This window comes from Cyprinus carpio, chromosome B12 (genome assembly GCF_018340385.1).
Source record: "Cyprinus carpio isolate SPL01 chromosome B12, ASM1834038v1, whole genome shotgun sequence".
NCBI classification, from domain to species: Eukaryota; Metazoa; Chordata; class Actinopteri; order Cypriniformes; family Cyprinidae; genus Cyprinus; species Cyprinus carpio.
The window spans coordinates 6151792-6174532 of NC_056608.1; the positions used below are offsets into that span (position 1 = coordinate 6151792).

Consider the following 22741-nt stretch of genomic DNA (forward strand, 5'->3'; position numbering starts at 1 on the left):
TCAAAATGCTTTTTAATTAGTTTCATTGGGTAATGCGCTTCTTTCCCTCTGTCTGTGGCTATTGTCATCATGTTGAGTCACATGAGTGCCGCCATTGTCTCCAGCGGGGCTCCCCAGAATACATTTGCCATTTCCCGTGAACAAACACAAGTTAATCGCTTTGACATACGTGTCTCTCATCGCCAATGTTTGACTGCTGCATACTGAATTTTTTTTTATTAAAATAAATAAATACAGGCAAAGACGTAGTATCGAGGATGTTACGGTTCTTGCATGCATTCATTGATTAAAAACATTTGTGGATTAATCAGGAAGAGTAGTATATACATGATTTAATGACTTAAGGTTTACATAAGAAAACAACACATAGAATTAAATACTGTTTTGCATTTACTGTTTCATAAAAATTAGCTATGCTCAGCTGTTTTTCCTGGTTGCATCAAAGACTGGCAATGTGTTAATCCGTCCCTGTTGTGCTTATGCATTTCAGAGATGAAAGCTCCTTTATTTCCATTGTTTTGGACTCGACTGGAGATAAATTCTGAGGTGCCGCTCAAAGGGCCAGATCGGCTCTTTTGTAGTCCGTACGAGAGATGTTCCATGATATTTTGAAGTCTTGGACAATTCATGAGAATTTTGCAGAACATGTACAATTCCCATGACTCACGTTCACAACCCTGTGAACCGCTCGCTCTGTCATTCTGCTGTATGTTGCACACAAATATGCTTGTTATGTTGCTTGAAAGATACATCTCTAGAAAAAGAAGGCATCTGTTTCAGATACTGAACACAAATCTGTTCAATGCAGTCTAGAAAGATTTAGGTCTGGTTTGTTTTTTGTGTAATCATATCATATAATCTTAGTAACTGAACAGCTGTAGAAACAAAGCGTTTCAGTGTATTAGAACTTATAAAGGAAGTCATTTATTTTGAGCTGTATGCTAATGCTGCTATGACAAGGAACATTTTTTGTATACATTTATTAAACATATAATTGGTCTGTATTCTTCATATAATATATTTATGTAATAGTTTAGATTTAAAAAATATGAAACTAAAACTAATTGGGAAAAAGTGTAGTATTGTGAAATATTACATTTTTTAAAATAACTTTCTATTTTAAATTAATTGAATAAATTAAATTAATTTAAATCAGTAGCCATTACTCCAATGTTCAGTTTCACATGATTCTTCAGAAATCATTATATATATATATATATATATATATATATATATAAATCAAATCTTTTCTTAACATTATAAATATCTTTACTGTCACTTTTGATCAATTTATGTGTCCTAATAAATGCATTTTTTCTAAAATAATAATTAAATAAATAATTGTTTGTGTTTTTGTTACTAAAACGTTTTGATTTATTAAATATGCAGTATAATTTATTTGATGCAAGCAACTCAAAACTTTAATTCACTTAGTTTGAACTGATTCAGTTAATCAAATATTTAAGGTCAGAAACACTATTCAAATATTTTAGGAGGCATTGCAAAACAAGTCTAATTGCACAGTTTAGGAAACTATTTCAATCATTGCAACATTGACAGTGTTGCTTAATGTTATAGCGTTTACAAAATAATGACAAATATAGGGGGAATATTCTTTTATTTTGCTAGATATCTATATTTCCTTGTTCTAGAGCATATAATGGCAAGTGATCTTTCTTTCCCTGAAACAATATCTGTGTCTTCTGTATGTAGCTGCGCCTTGTTATTCAGTGTTCTATATAGAGGCATCATTAGAATAATATGCTCAACGTGTCTCTCTTCTTGTCTCTTCAGAAAGTGGAACATTTTGACATAACCAAATTTGTTCTAGCCTGTCATGTTTTACAAGAGCCATTAAATGCAAAGTTTGGTGTTTGGTAATCAATAATACAAACAGCTATATTTGGAGCCAGTCCCTCTGTAGGAATATTAGTGCTTTGGCTTGTTGCTAGGGAGCAACACGAATTGTGCTGGAACTATAGCGAACGAATGCCCACTGCTGTAAAATATCAGCAGGTGCCATAAATCATCAACAAACGGTTTCGACATCAGGGGATATCCTGGAAAAATGAGCTCAGGGTAATTTCAGCTCGGACAAGCTGGAATCAAATAAAGAGTAATATCATAGAATTACGGGTAGAGTTGTGCCACGTCGTGCCGCCCACATCTGTATCACAAGTGAATCGCAATATATTGGGTTTAATTATCGAGTGATTTCTATGGCATGCAAACAGCAATCATACAAACTCGCCAAAGAAACCGTTTCAGAAATTGAGTGCAGGAGCAGTGTGTTTTTCCAGGCGCCTACTCTCTCACTTCAATGTTTCCTCTCAGTTTGGTGAAAATATCATACTGATACTGATACTGACAAAGAGGTCTGAGTTTGATTCCTTCAAGAATGACTGCAAATGTGATGCATGTAATTTTTTTGCTATTAAACCATTGCTCATCTGTTTGTATGAGCATCATAGCAACACAGCAACATTGCTTCAGCCAGTAGCATGAGTTTGAGGTGGGGCTATTTGTCTTGTCGACCAATGGCAGATGAGTAAAGTGTCTAAACAGCAGCAATATGAGATGTTAAATACTAACAGATTGCTTTTTTAAAATCAAAATAATTACAAAACGATTTCTCTGCAGCCCTTCTTTTGTTCTTTCCACCTCCAGATATTTCTGTACATTGTTATTCTGTATTTACAACATGGCGATCGATATTGCTCGGGTAGTGTATGTTGTAATCTGTTCAGGCTCTCACATCGGGCATATTGAAGTATCAGAACCAATTTAATAACCCAACAGGGGCGCAGAATCTCAGCAGCCCACAACATTAATAGATGGATGTTATTTGACTCATTAGAGGTCGCGGCTGTGAATAATAATTAGGGAAAGACTGATTATGCCGAACCTAGCTCTAATAAGACATGCATTTAAAATTTCTCTACAATCTCTGCACACACACACACGCTCATCACTCCAACGTGAAGCACACACACACACAGGAAATTGATTTGTGGGTTTATGACTGAAGTGCAATTTTGTTAACTATTATTGACGGGGAGTCTTGCATTAAAACAGTTGCCGTGGCGATGACACACATTTTCCTTTCATTATTGTGTTCTGTGGTGCAGAGAGCACTAATAATAACACACTCCAATAACTTTAGCATCAACGCATGCTTATTTTAATATAGTAACCAAGACAACTAACAAGCAGCTGCTGTCAGGATTCCAGGAATTGTTTTTTTTTTTTTCACCTTCTGTCCCTGTCCTCACGCTCGAATTGATATTTTAACCTGCATATTTTAAAGAGACAGGTAGCTATTACAGTGTGTTTGTTGAAGCTGACTCATTGACAGGGAGAATATGTTTGGTAAGGATTGTTTTGGAGGGAGGAGATGTACAGGAATGTATCTCTAGGCCTGTGTTTGACTTTCTGGGAATTCACCGGCCCATTTGGCGAAACTTTTGAAGCTTATGTGTAATGCATATTAACAGCAGTTGTTTTATTGAGGCTTAGTCAGTGTACCTTGCAGTGTTGTTTTAGTATTCTTGAGGTTTTATATTACAAGATTAATAGTTTTTATTTGTTTGGTTTTTTCCATTTTTATTTTAGTCAAAAGATTGTGTGTTTTGTGTGTATGACTATATACATTTTTATTTCAGGTTTAGTTATTTTAGTACATGTTGAACTAAATTAAAATGAGGAATGTAGTTGAAATATTTTGTAATATTTTATTTATTTGTTTTATTTCAGTGTGTTAGCTGTATAGCATTTTATTTCAATGTTTTTAATTGTTTTAAATTCAGTTTTACTTTTAGTTAACTATTTAAATAAATAAATAAAACAAAAAAATATTTTTATAAAATAAAATTAAACAAATAAAGAAATAAAATAAGATAAGATAATAAAAAGTTCTGCCAGGACATTATCCATAAATTTTATGGACATTTCCGTTAACACTAAAACACAATTCAGTGCAGTCCAAAATTCAAAATGCAGGTAAGACACCTGTAAAAATAAAAAATAAATAATAAAAATAATAATAATAATAAATAAAACACCTGTACAAATATGTGTGTGTGTTTATATTTATATATATATATATATATATATATATATATATATATATATATATATATATATATATAGTATTTTGTGTTTATTTTCATTTTAAGAATGTAGTGATGTTGTTGGTTTGTTTGTAAATTGTATTAGTTTTTTTATGTTTATTGTTTTAATTATTTTAGTACTTTAAAAAAAATAGAAATGTTTACTTGTCAGCTAACTGAAATTTTTATATATACAGTATATATTTTATTTAATTTCTGATAATGCTTGTTTTATTTAAAGTATTAAAACATGTTTTCATGGTTTACTTTAGTTAACAATAATAACCCCAGTATGCAGGAGATGTTTGGCTGATGACAAACAATGTTCTACTGAGAGCTCAGGTTTCTTTCTGTTATAATCAAAGGGGCTTTTTCGTGTCGTAATCTTGGGTTATCGCATTATTTGCAATTGTTGATTGGCAAATAAGCTCACGGAAGACCTGCTGACAAGTAATTTGGATAAATTGCCCTGTAAACTCCCATCACAAGCTCAGGCAAGTTCAAGAGTGAACTTCAAACAAACATTATGAGATGTTTATCAGTATTTTTTATCATGTTACATGTCATAATTTTTACATGTCATAAAAGTACACTGCCGTTTTTTTTTTGTTGTTGTTATTGAAAGTATGTACCTTGGGCTGTAATTAGTGTTTTATATGGTTCTCTCTCAATCTGTCTCCTTGAGCTTTTTGTTCTGTCTTGTATCTTGACATTCTGTCCTTTTTTGAAATAATGAAAAAGAGCCTGAATTTCATTCCATCTAATCAAAACAAAGGTTCTGTTGAAAAAAAAAAATGGCTTCATTCTTTTTGATTGATGTCACAGATCCTCAAACCAAGTTTTATAGAATAAAAATATCATGAATTATTAAAACTCAGAGGCGTTTTACCACATACGTCCATGTTTTATGTTTAATTGGTCCTCTTTGGCACCGGCAAGCGGTGGAGAGGTGTTATGTAAATATATCCCCACAGAGGCCCATTTGACATTTGTGGAGCACTTGAGCAGTATACGGGGAGCAAACTGACATGGGTAAAATGTCCATTCCTTCTGATCTGATGAGACATGCTAGGATTACTCATGCAGATTTCAGTCTGTTGATTTTGTGACCAATCGGTGCCCTACCTGTGTGCGTTTTCCCCCTTCCTCATCACAAAGGCTTCTTGTCAAAGTGTGTTACTGGAAAATTGCATAATGCGATTTTCAGTGCTCTCTAATCATAGTGTCGTCCTAGCCAATTAAATTGCTAAACATAAGAAATCCTTTCTTTAGAAAAGGTTAGCTGTTATTAACAGCGTGGCTGTAGAGCTGGTTCCTGACCTCTTCTGCAGCCCAAAGCCAAATCTAATCAAGAAAATGTACATTGGATCCCTGCGTGATTAGCATGGCACAGTGCGGTCCTTAAAAGATGGATTTTTTGAGAGCAACCTCGGTAGTGCTAATTGCAAGTAAAAGAGGGGAATACTCTTGAAACTGTTAACAAATTAAGTCCAATTGTTTTTCTTTTCAACAGATTGTTAATGAAAAGAGGCGCTTAACCTACGGAAAATGTTATTCATGCAGCTCAAGAGGTCAAACTAAATAACAAATTGATTTTTTTTAAATAAAATAAAAGGCTGTTATGAAAATCAGGAATGTCTAAATACAGTTTGAAACTCTGATTTGTGCAGTTTTTTGTTTTAAATGTAAAAAAACAGCACTTTAAAAATAAATCCAATTAAAAACAAAACAAAAAAACAATTCACAAAAAACAACAAAAACAAATAAAAAATCACAAAACAAAAAGTACAAACGCAAATACAAATCTAACAACAACAATTCAGAAAAGATTATAACAAGTCAGAAAACACAATGACAAATCAGAAAAACCGGAAGAGGTAGGTATACTTTGAGACTGCACCATTGGTTTGGTATTATTCACCGCTGACTGGACGAGACATCTGTCAATCAAGGTATACAGGAAGAACCAGCTGAAGTACAGCAGAGTTGCCATAGAAAGTGCGGAGATTGTATTAAACTAGCTCAATTTAAATGCATTGTATGAATTGCGCTTACTGTGGAATAAAAAATACGGAGTGTCTATGTACACTTCATGTACACTTGGGCTAGTCAAGACTTTAAAAGCGGCTGTGAATAATCAGCTCCAGTGGCGCAGATGGTTAAGCGCATGTCGTTGGCTTTTTCATGTGATCAACACAGGTTTTGCACTTCTGGTCCACCGTACAAACATTATATATAAAAACAAATGTACACATCACCGTTCAAATGTTTTATATATATATATATAGTATAGAAAAGACACATTAAATTGATTAAAAGTGACAGTATGAATATTTATAATGTTGCAAATGATTACTATGATTGCTAACTTTCTGTTCATCAAAGAATGAATAACCTCCAAAATATTAAGCAGCACAACAGTTTTCACCATTGATAGTAATAAGAAATATTTCTTGAGCACCAAATCAACATATTAGAATGATTATTGCAGGATCATGTGATATTGTAATAATGTTTCACAATACTACTGTATTTTTGATCAAATAAATGGTGTTGTATTTCAAAAACATAACTTTTAAATGGTAGTGTTTATATTATGTATGTATGCGTATTTATTCAAATATGGTTAGCACTTACATTTATGTTAAAAGTGAGAAAACTGAATTGAATAGTCATGACAATAATTCATTAAATTTATATAGCGCTTTTCTAGGCACTCAAAGCACTTTACATTGTGTTTTTATTTACAGTATGTATCTTAATGTGTCTTTACTAAAATGTAGCCTATTTTATTATTTTTTTTTACTCGTGTCTGGGTGCATGCTTTTTAAAATAGATCAGAAAGAATACAAAGAATGAGAAGACGTGCTCCACTAAGAAGGAACCATAATACATGCAGTGAAAGTCCAATAAAAGGATAAGCAGTATAAATCAAAATATTTCATGTTCTCTTCTCTACAGACATCAAATTGAGACTGCAGTCATAAATGGATGAGTATGTTTTGTGGTGGGATCTGAGCGTGTGACCAGTGGCAGTTGGGGCAAGAAACCCATTTGAAAACAATCATTATTTTTGCAGTTCCATTTGGCGATGCTAGTGGTGCAGAAATTACATGTAAAAAATGCGTTTATGGCTCTCAGCAGCAGAATGTTTGCGGTCGTTGTGTGTGAATAAAGCTAGTTCTCTCCAAGGACACCATCGTTTGAGGTTTGCAACTCGCATGTCATATTACGAGAGCTTGTATTCCAAGATGTCAGGTTTTTGAGGTCAGGAGATGCGATGATGCTTTGATTCAGCCGAGAGTTTTTTCAAGTTCTGATGGGAAGACTAACAGACGAATGCTATTGCTCAGATCTCTGATCTCTTTAAGAACTGAGTGACGTGGCTTCCTGCCCAGAATCTTTTATATTGCCAATCCTAACAGAGAGCTGTCATGTTAAACCAGCAGCTCAGGCTGTAGTAAAACATAATAGCCCACAAATCTATATCCAAACCCCTGGGAGCAGCTCTCCTCCATTTATAGAATAAGATTAGCTATATGAAGTCACAGCACTTCGATTTGGGTTGAATTATCATTACTGCAAAGTTATAGGATTCATCAATGGTCTTTGTGCTGTATGCCATTGTGTAGCATTCTGACTCATCGAATGATGTCAAACATTGTATTTGAAATAAACAAGTTGGATTGAGCTGATGTCATGAAATGATGGTGTGAGAGTGCAGTTACCACCATTTTTATTTCATGGAAAGAATAATGGTGGAATCAGTGGTGTAAATAATAGTTTACACCCGTAAAGACACAGGCTCACCGTCTTGACATTTACTGTTCTGCTTGAATTTGTTCTAAGTGCACTGGAAATATTGTCACTCAGAAATTGCTAGTAAATTTCACAATTGATCACAAAGAAATGGCAAGTAACACATTAAATTAAGCATTGAAATGTTAAATAAGACTAGACTAGAATAGCATTTCTTTTTAAATATATATTTCAATAATGTTTTATTTACAACTTAATTTATAACGTTACAGCTTTTATGTAGATCTTTTTGTGCGTGAATTTTAGAGAAAAGTATCAGTTTTAACATTAAAAAAAGAGTGAGGTAAGATGGAAGTAGTGAAATATTTAATATTTGACAACTGCTTTATGATATAAATGTTAAACGTCCAGTAATGACTTAAATATGACCGTTTTGGATTTAAAATATAAAATCATTTATGTGATTAATATAGTTCCTTATTGAATGTGACGAGGCTAGAAACGTTTTGCGTTTTCAACATATTAGACATACAAATAAAAGTGCATGTGTCAAATATTATTTCAAATATTATTAGCGAATGGTTGAAAATTGTTACATTTCAACTAGAATTAGTCATAGAATTCCCATCATCATTCTATTTCTTTATGCTTTGTGGTTATGGCCTTAAAATTTGCTAGCAATTTCTGAGTGAAAATTGCTTCAGAGTAAATCCTTCACCATTTTTTTTTTTAGTCAAACATTATTTTGAGTTGCTTTTTGTGTGCCAGAAATAACATTGTTCTCTTTTAAAAAATGAATTGTACTTTCTTGTGTTTAGGTGAGGATGTGGAGGAGAAGAAAGTTTTGGTACTGAGTTACCCTCAATACTGTCGGTACCGCTCCATCATCGCGCGGCTTCGTGAGCGGCCTACCTCCTTCCTGACGGACCATGTGGTGCTGGCTCTGGGGGGAATCGCTTCCCTCACCAACAACACCCAGATCCTCTACTGCAGGGACACTTTTGAGCACCCCACGCTGGTGGAGAATGAGAGCGTGTGTGATGAATTCGGTAAGTAGATTTTAAAGAAACTTTATAGTGTGAAACAACTGTGAATTCAAATACTTCATGTTTTCGTGCGTTGTTTCATTCATTCAGGAAAAGATTGACCAATATTGCATTTTTATGACTGATAGCGATATAGATTGCATTTTTATATTTAGAGTTATTGTTTTATATCCAGCATGCAGAAGTCATTTGTAATTAATATCTGCTTTACTATAGAAAAATATGAATAATTATTATTTTGATTACTGTTATGGTTTTAATTTATTTTCCGTCAGTCTTAGTACACGATGTAACTACAGCAGAGTCAAGTTTTAAATAGGAAAAAATATAGACACTCTTTGGTCATTTTTGAGCGAGATGCTAATGGTCTAATCAGATTCAATGATCTATGCTAAGCTGCAGCTAAAAGTGCTACCGCCAGACCCGGAGATCGGCTAAATGGATTTGAAAACGATAAAACTCTATGGGAGTTGGAAAATGGGAGTTTCAAAAATAGCGGCGTGTTCTTTTAAATGGTTTAGACCTGATAATAAATAAGCAATAGCCGAAGTTGAAAAGTGTGGAAATCTGTAAATATATTGGTCGAACTGATCAGTTTAAAGGTAACTTGAGATTTGTTACTACCACAACAATGCAAAAATTAATGGTTAGCATTACAACACTACCACTAGGGTTGGGTATCATTTGAATTTGATCAATTCTAATTCCCATTACCATTCTGCTTATCAATTCCGATTCTTATCCATTCCCATTTTTGGTTTCAATGTGGTTTAAAAAATGAAGTCAAATATTTAGATATCAAACATATTTATTTTATGTGCCTTACTGCAAAACATTTAATTGCTGCTGAATATTAGTAAAAATCAGCCGGCTACATAAAAACTGGACTCGATTAAGAGTTGTTTGTGTGCAAAATAGAGGTTGTAGTTCTCTCACAATTGTGAAGAAACAATTTTAGACAGCTAAACAAAATCTCATGGAATTTATGATTGGAATGATTTAGTGATTGACTTGTTTCATTAGTGGATGAATCAGTGTTTTTGAATGAATCTCTTGAATGAATGATTCAAAGACAAATACATTTTTAACAGCCACTTTTCATTAGATAAAACTAAAATATGCACACACAGGAATTGATAGGTGGAATTGAAATTGAAATTTTACAACAAGTATCCGATTCCTGACCGTAAATATACCGTAAGTATTCTGGAATTAGAATTGATTTTCGATTCCCAACCCTAACTACATTCTTGCAATGCATTGACCAAACATTTGCATACTTGTGTAAAGTATATTTCTGACCTTACTTTTTAGAGGCTGATTACTGCTTATTAATTCATATAAAGATTCATTGAACTGGCATAACTGAGTTAAGTAAGAATGAATGAATGAAAGATTGATGGCTAATGATTCAGTAATTGAGTCTGTTGTCCAAAACAAGACCTTCGTCTTCATTACCTGACTGACGATGGGCTGCTGTAAGAGAGCCGGCAGCTTTCTCCGTTGGTGTACAAACAGGAAAAAGTGACTTTGAGCTGGTGATTGAAACAGACACTCGTGGCTTTTAGCCTGTCGAGTTGAGAGTCGAGAGCTTGTTGTATGATAGAGTAGAACTCTCAGATGAACTGAAAGCCTGTTTTTACACTGAGGTCTGAGTCCATCACAGTCCGTCTGCTTGTGTCAGTAACTGATTTTTTCAAAAGGGCTGCTGTGATATCAAAAACAGCGATTCGTCCCACTTTTGGCTGACGGTTAGAAAACCTCAACTGTGCATGTAATTACTGGCTGTAAATGGCGGTCTTTCTCTGATCAGTTTACATTCACTCAAAAATGAAAATTCTGTCATCATTTACTCACCCTCATGCCATTTTAAACGTATATGAGTTTCTTTGTTTTTCCATACTGTGGAAGTCAATGGCTAGCGTCAACTGTTTGGTTACCAACATTCTTCAAAATATCTTCTTTTGTGCTCTACAGAACAAAGAAACTCAGATTTAGAGCACCTTGAGGGTGATGAGAAGAGAGTAAATCCCTTTAAAGCAGTGTACATTTTCTGAATGAAAAATGCGATTTTCTATTTTCTGCACTGATTTTATTTATTTTTTATTTTTTTGTATTTAAATGTATTAAAATATGTGAAATGGAGCTGTACTGAGAGTTTGTGTTTGAATGGCACATTCAAACAACAGTGGGTTTGCGTGCAGTTCGCTTTTCCATACATGCTGCCAGTTAAAAAAAAAAAAAAAGGAGGCTCCAGTTTACGTGCACGACTTCCTGTTGGAAAAATGCTGGGTTACTGAATGCTGTTTTGTAAAAGATGATAGAGCTGTTTACATAATAGCAATTGACAAGATGGGTGAACAAACTGACAGTGAGTAATACAATTGAGTAAATGGCTTCCAATGACTTTAATGGATGTCCTTAGGTTTCTCTGATTGCTCAAAAACCATGCTCTTGTCTCTGAAAGTTTAACATGAGGGGTTCTGCTCGAATCGGACAGCCTGCAGGGATTTGAATACCCAGATTAAAATGTCTTTGTTCCCGCCAGGGCTTTAAACACAACCACGGCACGCTGTATTGAAACCCAAAGAAGTCGTTCTGTTAAACTTCGTAGGGTGTGTTATTTATTAAGGCTTTAGTTCAACATATGAAGTCATTGTTCATGTAAAGGCTCCCATACACTAGATTTGTTACAGAGGGGTAGATCTGATGTTGGCCGAGAAAATCTGAGAGAGAGTGGGGGGAAAAAGACTTCTAGTGCTTTTTATGCTCGAAGTGATGGCTACTTGGCGGAAAATCTTCTGCGTTTAGTCTTGTCATTAAGTTTTTGAAGCGAATAACAGTGCTTCCAAGGGCTTGGCGATGAAGAGGGGAGTTCTACAGAATTGAGAGAGGTCCAGTGTGTTATAGAAGAAAGATGAAAATGGAAAGCAGCGCTATTTAAGGAAAAATACAGCTGGAATGGTGCAGATGTGATATTGAATATTTTTTGTTATTTGTTCCTCTGTTAACGGAAATAACTGCAGGGGATGGTTCGCTTGCATGCCTCTTTGGTCACATGTTAGGAGACAACAGGATGTTAAATTGACTCTAGACTTATCCTCACTTGAATGGACTTTAAGAGCATGGTTGGGGATTGAGAATATGGAATTCAATAAGTGATACTGGGGATTTTTGTTCAGGCATCAGCTGATTTGGACCCCTGCTTGTCACATGGTTATGATAACATCCACTCCACCACACCATTTCAGAACAATGCTGTTAACATTTCTGTTTTCTTTCCTGTCCTATTAAAACAGGACATGTTTGTTGTTTGATGTTATTAGATGGTGAGGCATTCTTATTTATTAGGATGGTGGAGATTTTTACAGAAAAAAATCAGTAGTTCATTGATATACTACTTTTTACATTTTCTGTTTTCATTTAGTGTTTTACTAATTTGATGTTGATATATATAGTTTGTAATAAGTTTTAGTTTGTAATTTTAGTTTTAGATTTAGTACTTCAAATTAAAGTAGACAAAAAATTTGAAATGTTGGCTCGTCATCTAGCTGAGGAAAAATGTTTACGTTTTTTTAAATATATTTTATCTTATTTCTATTAATGTTTATTTCAAGTAATATAAATGCTTTTTATGGTTTTAGTTAGATATTTATTTTACAAGTAATTAAAATAATATTAGTCGTCTTGTTTTTTGTGAGAATTTTTTTCAACCTCTCTCTGACCCTAACAATAAAAATGGTATCTTTTGCTACTGTATCTTTTCACATTTAAATTTGTGACTTTTATCTGCACCATCCTTATGTAACCACCACTAAAGCTGCATTACATCGTGACGGATTCACAAAACAAAATGTGTTGAAATGTGTTGCTCAAACTGCTGATATAAGAGCAAAATTATCAGAGATTTTATAAAAAAAAAAAATAAAAAAAAATTAATAACTTGAACAGCATGTTTTTATTGCTGGGATTCTTCTGCGGGATCTGCAGAGCTGTAGGTGCTACACACAGCCAGAAACAGCACAAGGTTTGACTGAATTTACCACATTGTACTCACTAGTTTTTCTGCTGTTTAGGAACAAAAGTCCTACTTCCTCCTTATTACCTTAACACCAAAATAGTGTTGTTGGTTTGTAAGTGTTGGAGGTCATATTTACGTATCCAGCTGCCAGCAGGAAGTTCAGAGTTTCAGAGCAAGTCATTTTGGTAGCTCAGTTTCAATAGATACTCTTTTTGGACTAGGGTGGATGTGTTTTGAGTTCTGAAAGTTACTGTGTGTTTTCGTAGTCTAATGAACTCTCTTATCTCAACAGATCAAGCACAACTCAATTCCTCGTGATATGACCCTTTTATTAGAAAGACATTGCCAAATCCTTCCCTATAAAACAAGGGAGAAGAAAAGCCAGGGAGAAAGAAAGAGGGAAATACTTTTATCTGGATGTAAGGGGTTTGTAGAGGGTGAGAGATTGGAAGATGTTTAGATGGACATAGTTAATGCGACAGTGGGGGTTGAGGGGGATTGTACTGATGAATTATTGAAGAGAGTTTGTAGGTTGATGCCATATAATGGCCACACTATTATTCCTCTCTCTTGATTCATTTCCTGCCTCTCATGAGGTTATTTTTAGGAGGTTAGTGTTATTATGTGAGCGTATACTTATGATTTGACTTCATAATAGCTGCATTATGGAAGGAGTTACACATTTTCTCTGGCACTTCAGAGAAGCAGCTAATGTTCTCAAGTTGTTCTCATCATTGTGACATGTGCTGTGTGGCAAGTGATCTCATCTCTTTGTTCCTCGCAGGGGTTTATTGCTCCTCCGCACAGCATTGGGATTAGTGATGGGAATCGGCAGGAATTTAATTATTTGGTTCTGATTCCACTTAATGATTCTGCTTTCATAATGATTTCATTAACTGTTTTAAGTACTTTAGAGGAAGCACCAAATAATTGATCTTAACCGTATTATACAATGAAGTGTATTTTGCATTTAAGCCTTTATTATTTAAATATTAAATATTTTTATTATTAATTTATAATAAATATATTTATATATTTTTTCTGTTATTTTTGGCTAAGAAAATAAGAAATAAAAGGTCTTACAATACAGACTTTTTCCCCTCTTACATCTGTTAAACTAGAATATAAACAGAATTTTGACTTCTCTAAAGATTTCAAGTTTACATATTGTAATTCTGAGATTATATCTCACAATTGTGACTTTTTTTCTCAGAATTCTAAGTTTACATCTTGTATTTGTTGTTTTTTCTGCTATTGAGTAAAAATAAAAAAGATAATTGCAACTCTTTTATCTCACAATTCTTACTTTTTCTCAGAAGTGTGAATTTATATCTTATAATTATGCATTGAAGATGTAAACTAAGAATTTGGAGAAAAAAAATCCTAATTGCTAGATATAAAATTCGAGAGATAAGTTGAAAATTTGTGTTTATATCTCGTAATTTTTTTTTTTTTTTTTTTTAAAGTGCAAGAAAAAAATCCTGAATTGTGAGACAAAAGTCTTTTTTTTTTATTGTTTATTACATGATGGAAACATTATATATATATATATATATATATATATATATATATATATATATATATATATATATATATATATATATATATATATATATATATATATACACACAGTATATATATGTATATGTGTGTGTGTGTGTGTGTGTATATATATATGTATATGTATGGAATTTTTTTTTTATTTTTATTATTAATCTTTATCTTTATATATTCATATTTTATATATTTATATATTTACTGTTTTGTCTTATTGTATTGCTTTGTGGCAACAGGTTAATAACAACATAAGAATAAGAAGCGGTTCTCTATTACCACTTAAGGGACAGATAAGGGACAGAATCTGTATAAGTATATGCAAAAAGAATGATTAAGAACATCCCACCTCTGTATTAGCCTGAATGGATTTGATGGGCAGACAGAGTGGATTCTGGGTAATCCAGCAGGGGCTGAGCTATGTGATGGGAATGCTGTGTGTATGATTACAGCGTGATTGATGCCCACTGCTGGGGGATTATTAATGATAGCATGTTGTTCAGCGAGAAGATAGACCCATTTATATTTCTCATCAAGACGCCACTCAGTTTCAACTATTCAATGGTAATAATTTGCTCTTAAATAAAACGGATTACATGCGATGAGGCGTTTTCCTCCTTTATCGCGGTTTTGAATTGCAGAGGGCGTTCGGGTAAAGTGCGTTCCGGTTTCGTCTGCTCTTTCATTTAGATGGTATGTTTACCACATACACTGCAATAAAAATGGGTCATTTATTTTCCTTCCCTGCAGATCTCAGCAGTGCTATCAATGCGGCCCGCCGCGGCACTAAGAGAAATCTTAAACAGGCCGACAGAAATGCGAGAGCTCTTCATAAAACATTTGAAGTATTTTAGAAGGATTGAGGAGTAGTGTTGGGGGATTTATGGAGGGTTGAGTATAATGTTAGGATTTTGCAGTCAATGGTAAGAGTGTATTCCTGAACAGGAGTATTTAAACTTGTGGGTCATGACTCAAAAATGAGTAACAGGTTTGTTCTGAAAGGGTCACAGACAGTAAGAAAAACAATTCTAAATGGAAATAGCTTTGCCAAAAATATGAAACCATCAAAATGCAGTTGACTTTTAGTTGTTTACATATTTGGGTCAGTGACATTTTATTTTATTTTATTTTATTTTATTATTTTATTTTATTTTATTTTATTTTATTTTATTTTATTTTATTTTATTTTATTTTATTTTATTTTATTTTATTTTATTTAAAATTGTCAAATGTCATACAGTGCCGCAAAACCATAATGATATTTATGAATGAATAACTCTTGATATTTGGAGAAAATAAAACTTTATTTAAGCGCTTTAGAAAATAACATTCACAAAGTGTACGTCTAGGCTACTTTTTACTTAAATCACTTAACATTTTTTCAGTCATTAAATTTTAACTTTTAAAATTGGTTTCATGTTTTTACAAAATTACATGAAAACACAAACACAAATGCTCTTTTCTTTTTCATTGACAATCTTATATGTCATTGGCCCATTTAGCATATGGTTGGACCTATACAGTTCAAGGGAATATTAATACGTTTAAATGCTTGCCATGCAATTTTAAATCTGGATCCTTGAGCAGATGCGCTCTGGGAGTAGTTCTGGGAGGGAATGGGTGATGGCTTTTGGTTAGTACATGTGGCTTTTGGAAGCTTTGAATAATTGGATGCTGGGAAAGGATTCATCATTGTGTGAGCACGGAAGTGACTTTTTCGTACATTGAGAAACATCAGGCACTCCCTTTTTCTCACCCATAAGAAAGAAAAAACATGGAACTGCAGGCAGAATTACCTATTATTACCCAGTTCATGTTGCAATCAGTCCCTGTCCTCAGGCATACTACTTAAGTAAACAAAGCTGCCTCCAAATTGATTCAGCGTTTAAAGACTTTCCAGTGAATTCACTGCACTTCTCTTTTCTATTTATGGCCGCCATTTCTTGTTTAACAAGATAGGATATAAGCTGCTCTGAACATAACAACTGAATATTTGGTGGTTTGTTTACTTGACAGCATGCATTTTGTGTTCACCAAAACATAAACCTTTGCTAAGATGAGAACATATCCCACATTCTTTTGAAGACACTCATTTTCTCATATTTCCCTGCACTAGATTTAATGCTAGTTATTAATACCGTCCAGATGTAGTGTGAGGATGGACTGGCCAGGCAAAGATTTTTATGCTGTGATCAGTTCATACAGTAAAAGATGTTTATGATGACTGATTGAAACTCTTGTGGAGCAGAAAAGATGACGTTTTGAAAAATGTTCTAGCTGTTCTTTTTCATAGAATGACCTAATGCAAAACATCTAAAGTAGTGTTCAACTAGTGCTAATTGTTAATCATATAATCTCAAATAATTGAAAAAATGTGTTACGCAAAAAATAATATTAGGTTACCTTACAATATTTGGTTATATTATCAGCAAAAGCTGTAACAAAATCTGAATCTAAATCTAAAATGTTTCATTGTTCCTCACACATTACTATGTGCAATTAAAATTTAATGAACCGTATATGATTGTAAACTATTATTTTATTGACTTTTTAAGTATCAAAACAAAAAATGTTAATATATGAATATGGTTATTTTAAGCCAAAATGCAGCAAATAATGTTCCATATATATATATATATATATATATATATATATATATATATATATATATATATATATATATACATATATATATATATATATATATATATATATATATATATGTTCCATATAATGTCTTTTTTCTTTGGAGCCTGACTGCTCACTTTTATTATGTGGAAAATAATGTCTTGGGACATTCTTCATAAATTCACCTTTTGTGTTCCACTGAAGAAGGACAGTCATACAAGCTTGCATTTTATTATTGTGTGAACTATTCAGAAACACAGCAATTTCTCAGTCTTTTTTTCCCCCTTAAAATTGTGCGACGCTTACAGTTTGATATGTATGAGATCATACTGTAAATTCTGAAATGTTCCATTTGATTCCATTTTTTTCCACTTGTTTCGCAATCTGGGTTGGATTACTAAAGGTCATGCATTTTTAAAAGCCCATATGCCTCATCCATGTGTCTTCTTAAGAATTCAAGGAGAAATTGAAAGGCTGATTCCTTTTTTGCCCTGCTATTTCAATTCAGAGTCATACTTTGCACATACTTTTTTTTCATATACCATTCTAATTTCTTACTCTGCTGGCAACAAACGACCTCTTAAAATCACAAAATGTTTTGCCTTTGAGTGGAATTTACATAATTGTCTGGTGAGGTATGATATTCCTCTCATTTCATAATGAATAACATACACGCTGTCCAGATGCAGATTTTTACGATTCTTGCCAGCGCACAGCCTTGAGAAATATCATTCATTGGATAAGTGCTGGCTGTGGTAGGGGGCACATGTGATTTGCGGTTTATGCCACTGTGACTGCAGGGTCACTATTTATCAGTTCAAATTAATTCTACAATGGCGTGCTTAGATTTCCCACATGCCAGATCGGTGAAGGATATTCGGTCGTACCTCGGTTGCCAGTGGAGATGTTTTATAAAGTTAACAGCTTCACGTTGGACATTTTTAGGACATTCCACCCCCTGCTGCAATGAGCATTAGACCCGAAACATACTCTACACTACTACACTGATGCATTTGCAAATGCATGACCAATGCAACACAAGGTACAGTACACACAGGAATCACAATTTATTCCACTAAACATTTTAAACTTGTAATTACAGATATACACTATGATATACTTTATCAGCCACCATGCATTAAACTGATAAAGTTTAAAACAGTAAATAAATTTATGCTAGAAAAGATTGATATTTTAAATAAATACTGTTCTTTTCAACTTTCTATTCATCAAAGAATCCTGAGTTTTCACAGAAATATTAAATATAAATTATTAAGCAGTAGATTTTAATCAATATTAAGTGTTTTAATAAATTAAAATCTGCATATTTGAATTATTTCTGAAGGATCGTGTTACACTGAAGACTGGAGTAATGATGACTGCTAAAAATCCAGCTTTGCCATCTCAGGAATAAATTGCATATATATATATATATATATATATATATATATATATATATATATATATATATATATATATATATATATATATATATATATATATATATATATGTTGTATATAGCTATAATATATATGTAAAACTAAATTATATTTTACAATATTACCATAGTTTTTTTGTTTGTTTGTTTGTTTTTTTACTGTATTTTTGATTAAATAAATGCAGCCCTGAAGAGATTTCTTCCAAAAAACTAACAAAGAAAAAAAAATCTACCGACCCCAAATATTTGAACAATATTGTTTACACATTATATGCTGAAATTGATGAAGTGTCAACATATAGGAAGTGCTATATAATCATTTAATTAATCATTAATAAATAACATAAATTAATTATTTTTAACTTGAGATGTACATATTTTTCTGTTGCATTCGCTCATTTGCATGCATTAGCTCTTGAATTGGTGCTATTATCCGAGTACAGGAGAGAGAAAAATGAAGGGTGAATGATTAGAATGAGGGAATAATGCTATTCAAAGAAAATGGGTAAAAAAAAGATGAGTGCTGCATTAATTGCGTCAATTTTTTAGCATCCCAAACAAACCACACAAATCAAAGAAATAAAAACAATAAAAAAAGGTTTTGACAGGGATCAGAGCTGGCTCAAGTCTCTCAGGTGTCTACGTCATGTTCGGGCCACCGTGCCAGCCCACTTTGGCTTTTTTATGAAAGGCTTTTGAAATGAGAACCTTAGTTCCTGCATTGCCCTGGGTTTGAGCTCAGCAGCTGCTCTGTATTCTTTTATGAATCATAAAATGTGTCTGGACAGCATCCCTGAGCAGTGAGAACTTCTCAAAGAGGAAAAGAGAGAGAGAGGTGCATAGTCTCCCACATCATTTTCCAGAAAGTGTTTTGTAACACATCACTTCAAATTAAAACCAAATTGCCATTATTTCCATCTAATGTGCCCACAGGGCATTGGAGGTTTTTTGTTCTGACAGCTGAGAGCACAACAGACTACTTTATATAAGTGCTGAGCGCCTGCACCTTGCAACCATATTCACACATGGCACTAGTGCTGCACAATATATTGAAATAAAATCAATATCGCAGTATGGCTTGGTACAACTGTCAAATCATGCAGGCTGCAATTTAATTAAAAACATATATGATACATGATACAGTGTTCAGCATCTGAAAACAGCTTGGGTTCATGCATGTAAATGTCAACATGAATATTAGTATTGTATTTTTACAATATTTTACATTTTTTATTACAGTATATTTCTCATTTTATAAATTTTTTTCTATAAATTCACAATTTTAATATTTTAATCAATAATCACAATAAAGTCAATTCAGTCATTTAATATTATTTTAAAATCACAAAAAATCATGACATTTGTTATTTTATAGACTTTTTGAAAATTAAAAATTAACACAAAACATTAATTAAATCAGTAATCACAATAAAATCATGACAATTATTATTTTATTGTCATCTTGAATTGAAAGTATTATTACAATGTATTTTTTATTTTGTTTAATATTTTAATTTCAAAATATCACAATAATTACAATATTATAATCAATAATATCATATTGGAATGTGCTGTTTTATTACAGTGTATTTCTTATTTTGTTTAATATCTTTTCCATTATGTTACAGTAATCTCAATATCGTGATCAGTATCACAATTAAGTCATGAAAGTTTGTATTATTTTATGGTCATAATGAATTGGCAGTATTATTACAAAATGTTTCTTAGTTTGTTTATTTTATTTATTTATTTATTTATGGTTACTGAAAGAGTTGAAACCCAAGAAGGAACAAACAAATGTTTTCTCAATATTTTCCCAAATCTTGCAGCCCAAAAAGGATTTTACCCTAAAAAAACAAGTCCTTTTTCAAAGTATTATTATTATTATTATTATTATTATTATTATTATTTAAATTATTTAATTTTTTTTTTAGAGAGATGCACCCCTCATCAAAATCACCTCAGACCCACTCACTCTATAATGATTTATTCTTTCTAAATATGACAATTCAAGTCATCTGGTGAAAATTCCTGTAAATACAAAATATCCCAATGTCATTTTTTCCCCAGTATCGTGCAGCCCCACCCATCCCACAATACTTCCCTCATGACATTAAACCCACAGTTACAATGATGTCATCAGCGTAACCCCACAATAATCTGTCATAGACCCATCAGAACATCACATAGCCCCCTAAAGGCCAGCAGGACTCCCGCAGACTGGTTTTCCCTACCCCTGTTCTTTATGGACGCTTTGAATATAGTGTCACAAAGTATTTATTTCCAATATATCCTAGAAGACAATCCAGGTTTTGGTCGTAGGATTGTCAGGATTGGCATTTGAGGTTGCGCTGATATTTTTAGCATCCTCCGCTGTGATTTAGACTAATTGCTCCGCTGACTCCCTTTAGTTTTAAAAGCTCATTCTCTGTAATAAATCCTCAGGAGAAGCGTTGACGTTTCTCGCTCAAATGATTTTTTTCCCCCCCTCTTTCTGTGTTCTGGAAAAGAAGTCTGCGTGTCAACACTTGAATAGCGTTGGAGTGTTATAAAGTAACAGAAGAAACACAGCCATGACGTGCATTGATTCGGAATGCTGTGCAGAGAAAGTAAATATTGAGCTTGATTTTAGTTGCATGTATTCCCACTAGAATACTTACTTACAGGCAAGCTTAATAATTCATGCCAAAAAATGGAGCTCACCCTTTTGGGGCCAAGAATGATTTTTACTCTCATGCTGGCAAGAAATCTGCTTTTGAGACAGGTGAAATGTCGCTCGAAGCCTGATTGGTGTTTAATTCACATTTTTCACATTGTGACCTGGTTTTCCCAGCAACGTTTAGATGCAGCTCTTTGCGTGTCCTATGATTTATTGCCATGCAGACATCCTTGCTACATTTCCCCTATAAACATTTAATGAGACTGAATACGTGGACATGAAAGAAATGCGCATGAAATCTGTCTGATAATAGCTTTAAAGTAAACTATGTAGCAAGAGCATCAGGAAAACATTACTTTCTTGTTTGTGTCTCTTGCCGGTCAGAAAAGTTTCTAGTTATTATTTGAGAGGCATATAACGGATGTAATTTGTAATTTGATAACATGAGGCTTTTCAAGGCCCCTTGACTACGCTTTATCTCATCAATCTCGAGTAAATAGTTTTCTGTGGAATGAGCATGTTTTTTTCCTCCTTGTTGCATTTTTGCTGCGAGTAATGTCTGTCCTTATAATTTTTAGCTTGGCAATTAAAGGCCACCGCTGTTAAATCGAGCCCGCTGTGGATGCGGATGAAAGCAACAGCAAATGCTGTTTCTCTGATATAGGCATTTGCGAATGTTAAGACGTGTTTAAAGAGGGTTTTTCTGTTTATAGCCTCTTTATGGAATTGCAAAATGGAAGGCAAGCTCTGTTTTCCCACAGCATTGCCATGTGAACAATTGGAGATTGTCAAATAGATTTCAGCTGCACACTTTAACGGTAATTTACAGTGAAAGATCTTTGTTTGTCCACTTTCATTTTCTGTAAAATACATTATGAACGCTCAAATGTTTGGATCGTTTTTTATTGCGGGTTATGTAATGTTCCTAAATGCCACACAGAGCTTTCTATTTGGAGCGCTTGAGCTTTTTACATCAAATTAATCCATAAAAGGCTTTTCCTCCTGTCTAAACAATGACCAATAAACACGGCAACCACGGCTTAGCAGCTCAGAGATGAACTTCAATAACATGCTCATTACTCAGATGGGTATTTATAGTCACATACTGCTTAATCTCGGTTCTCTTTCAGCCAGTGGTCTCGATTTCTTGCCTGAATGTTATTATCACAGGAAGTAGGGCGCTAACTGTTCTTCACATATTAAACTTTAATCAGATCCTAGATTTTAGCATAGCCGTTAGCAATTGACATATTATAGATTCAGACTTTTCTTTTGCCTTCTGTGCTTTTTTTGTCATTAATCAGATGCTGGGATGAGCAACAGAACTGATCCATTCACACACCAGGCTTAATAAGCAGCATATGTTTTAAGTGTGAATGGGGCGACCGGATACTGTAAGGCACACAGTGTGACTGGTTTAGGGAATGATGGGACTGTGAGGTGGTATTAGAGGTGTGGGTTCAAATTAAAGCTCTGATAATGGCCCCTCTGCCTGTAATGTGCTGTAATGAACAGTGGGTGTATAT

The 22741-nt window shown here is 33.5% G+C and overlaps 1 protein-coding gene across 1 annotated transcript in view; it reads left to right on the plus strand.

The window, feature by feature from the left end:
• Positions 1 to 22741, plus strand: part of LOC109088376 (AT-rich interactive domain-containing protein 5B-like) — a 107108-nt gene that overhangs the window by 22651 nt on the left and 61716 nt on the right. The window contains exon 4 of the mRNA XM_042735079.1: positions 8687 to 8917. Coding sequence (XP_042591013.1) covers positions 8687 to 8917 — 231 coding nt within the window. The remainder of the gene's footprint in view (positions 1 to 8686; positions 8918 to 22741) is intronic.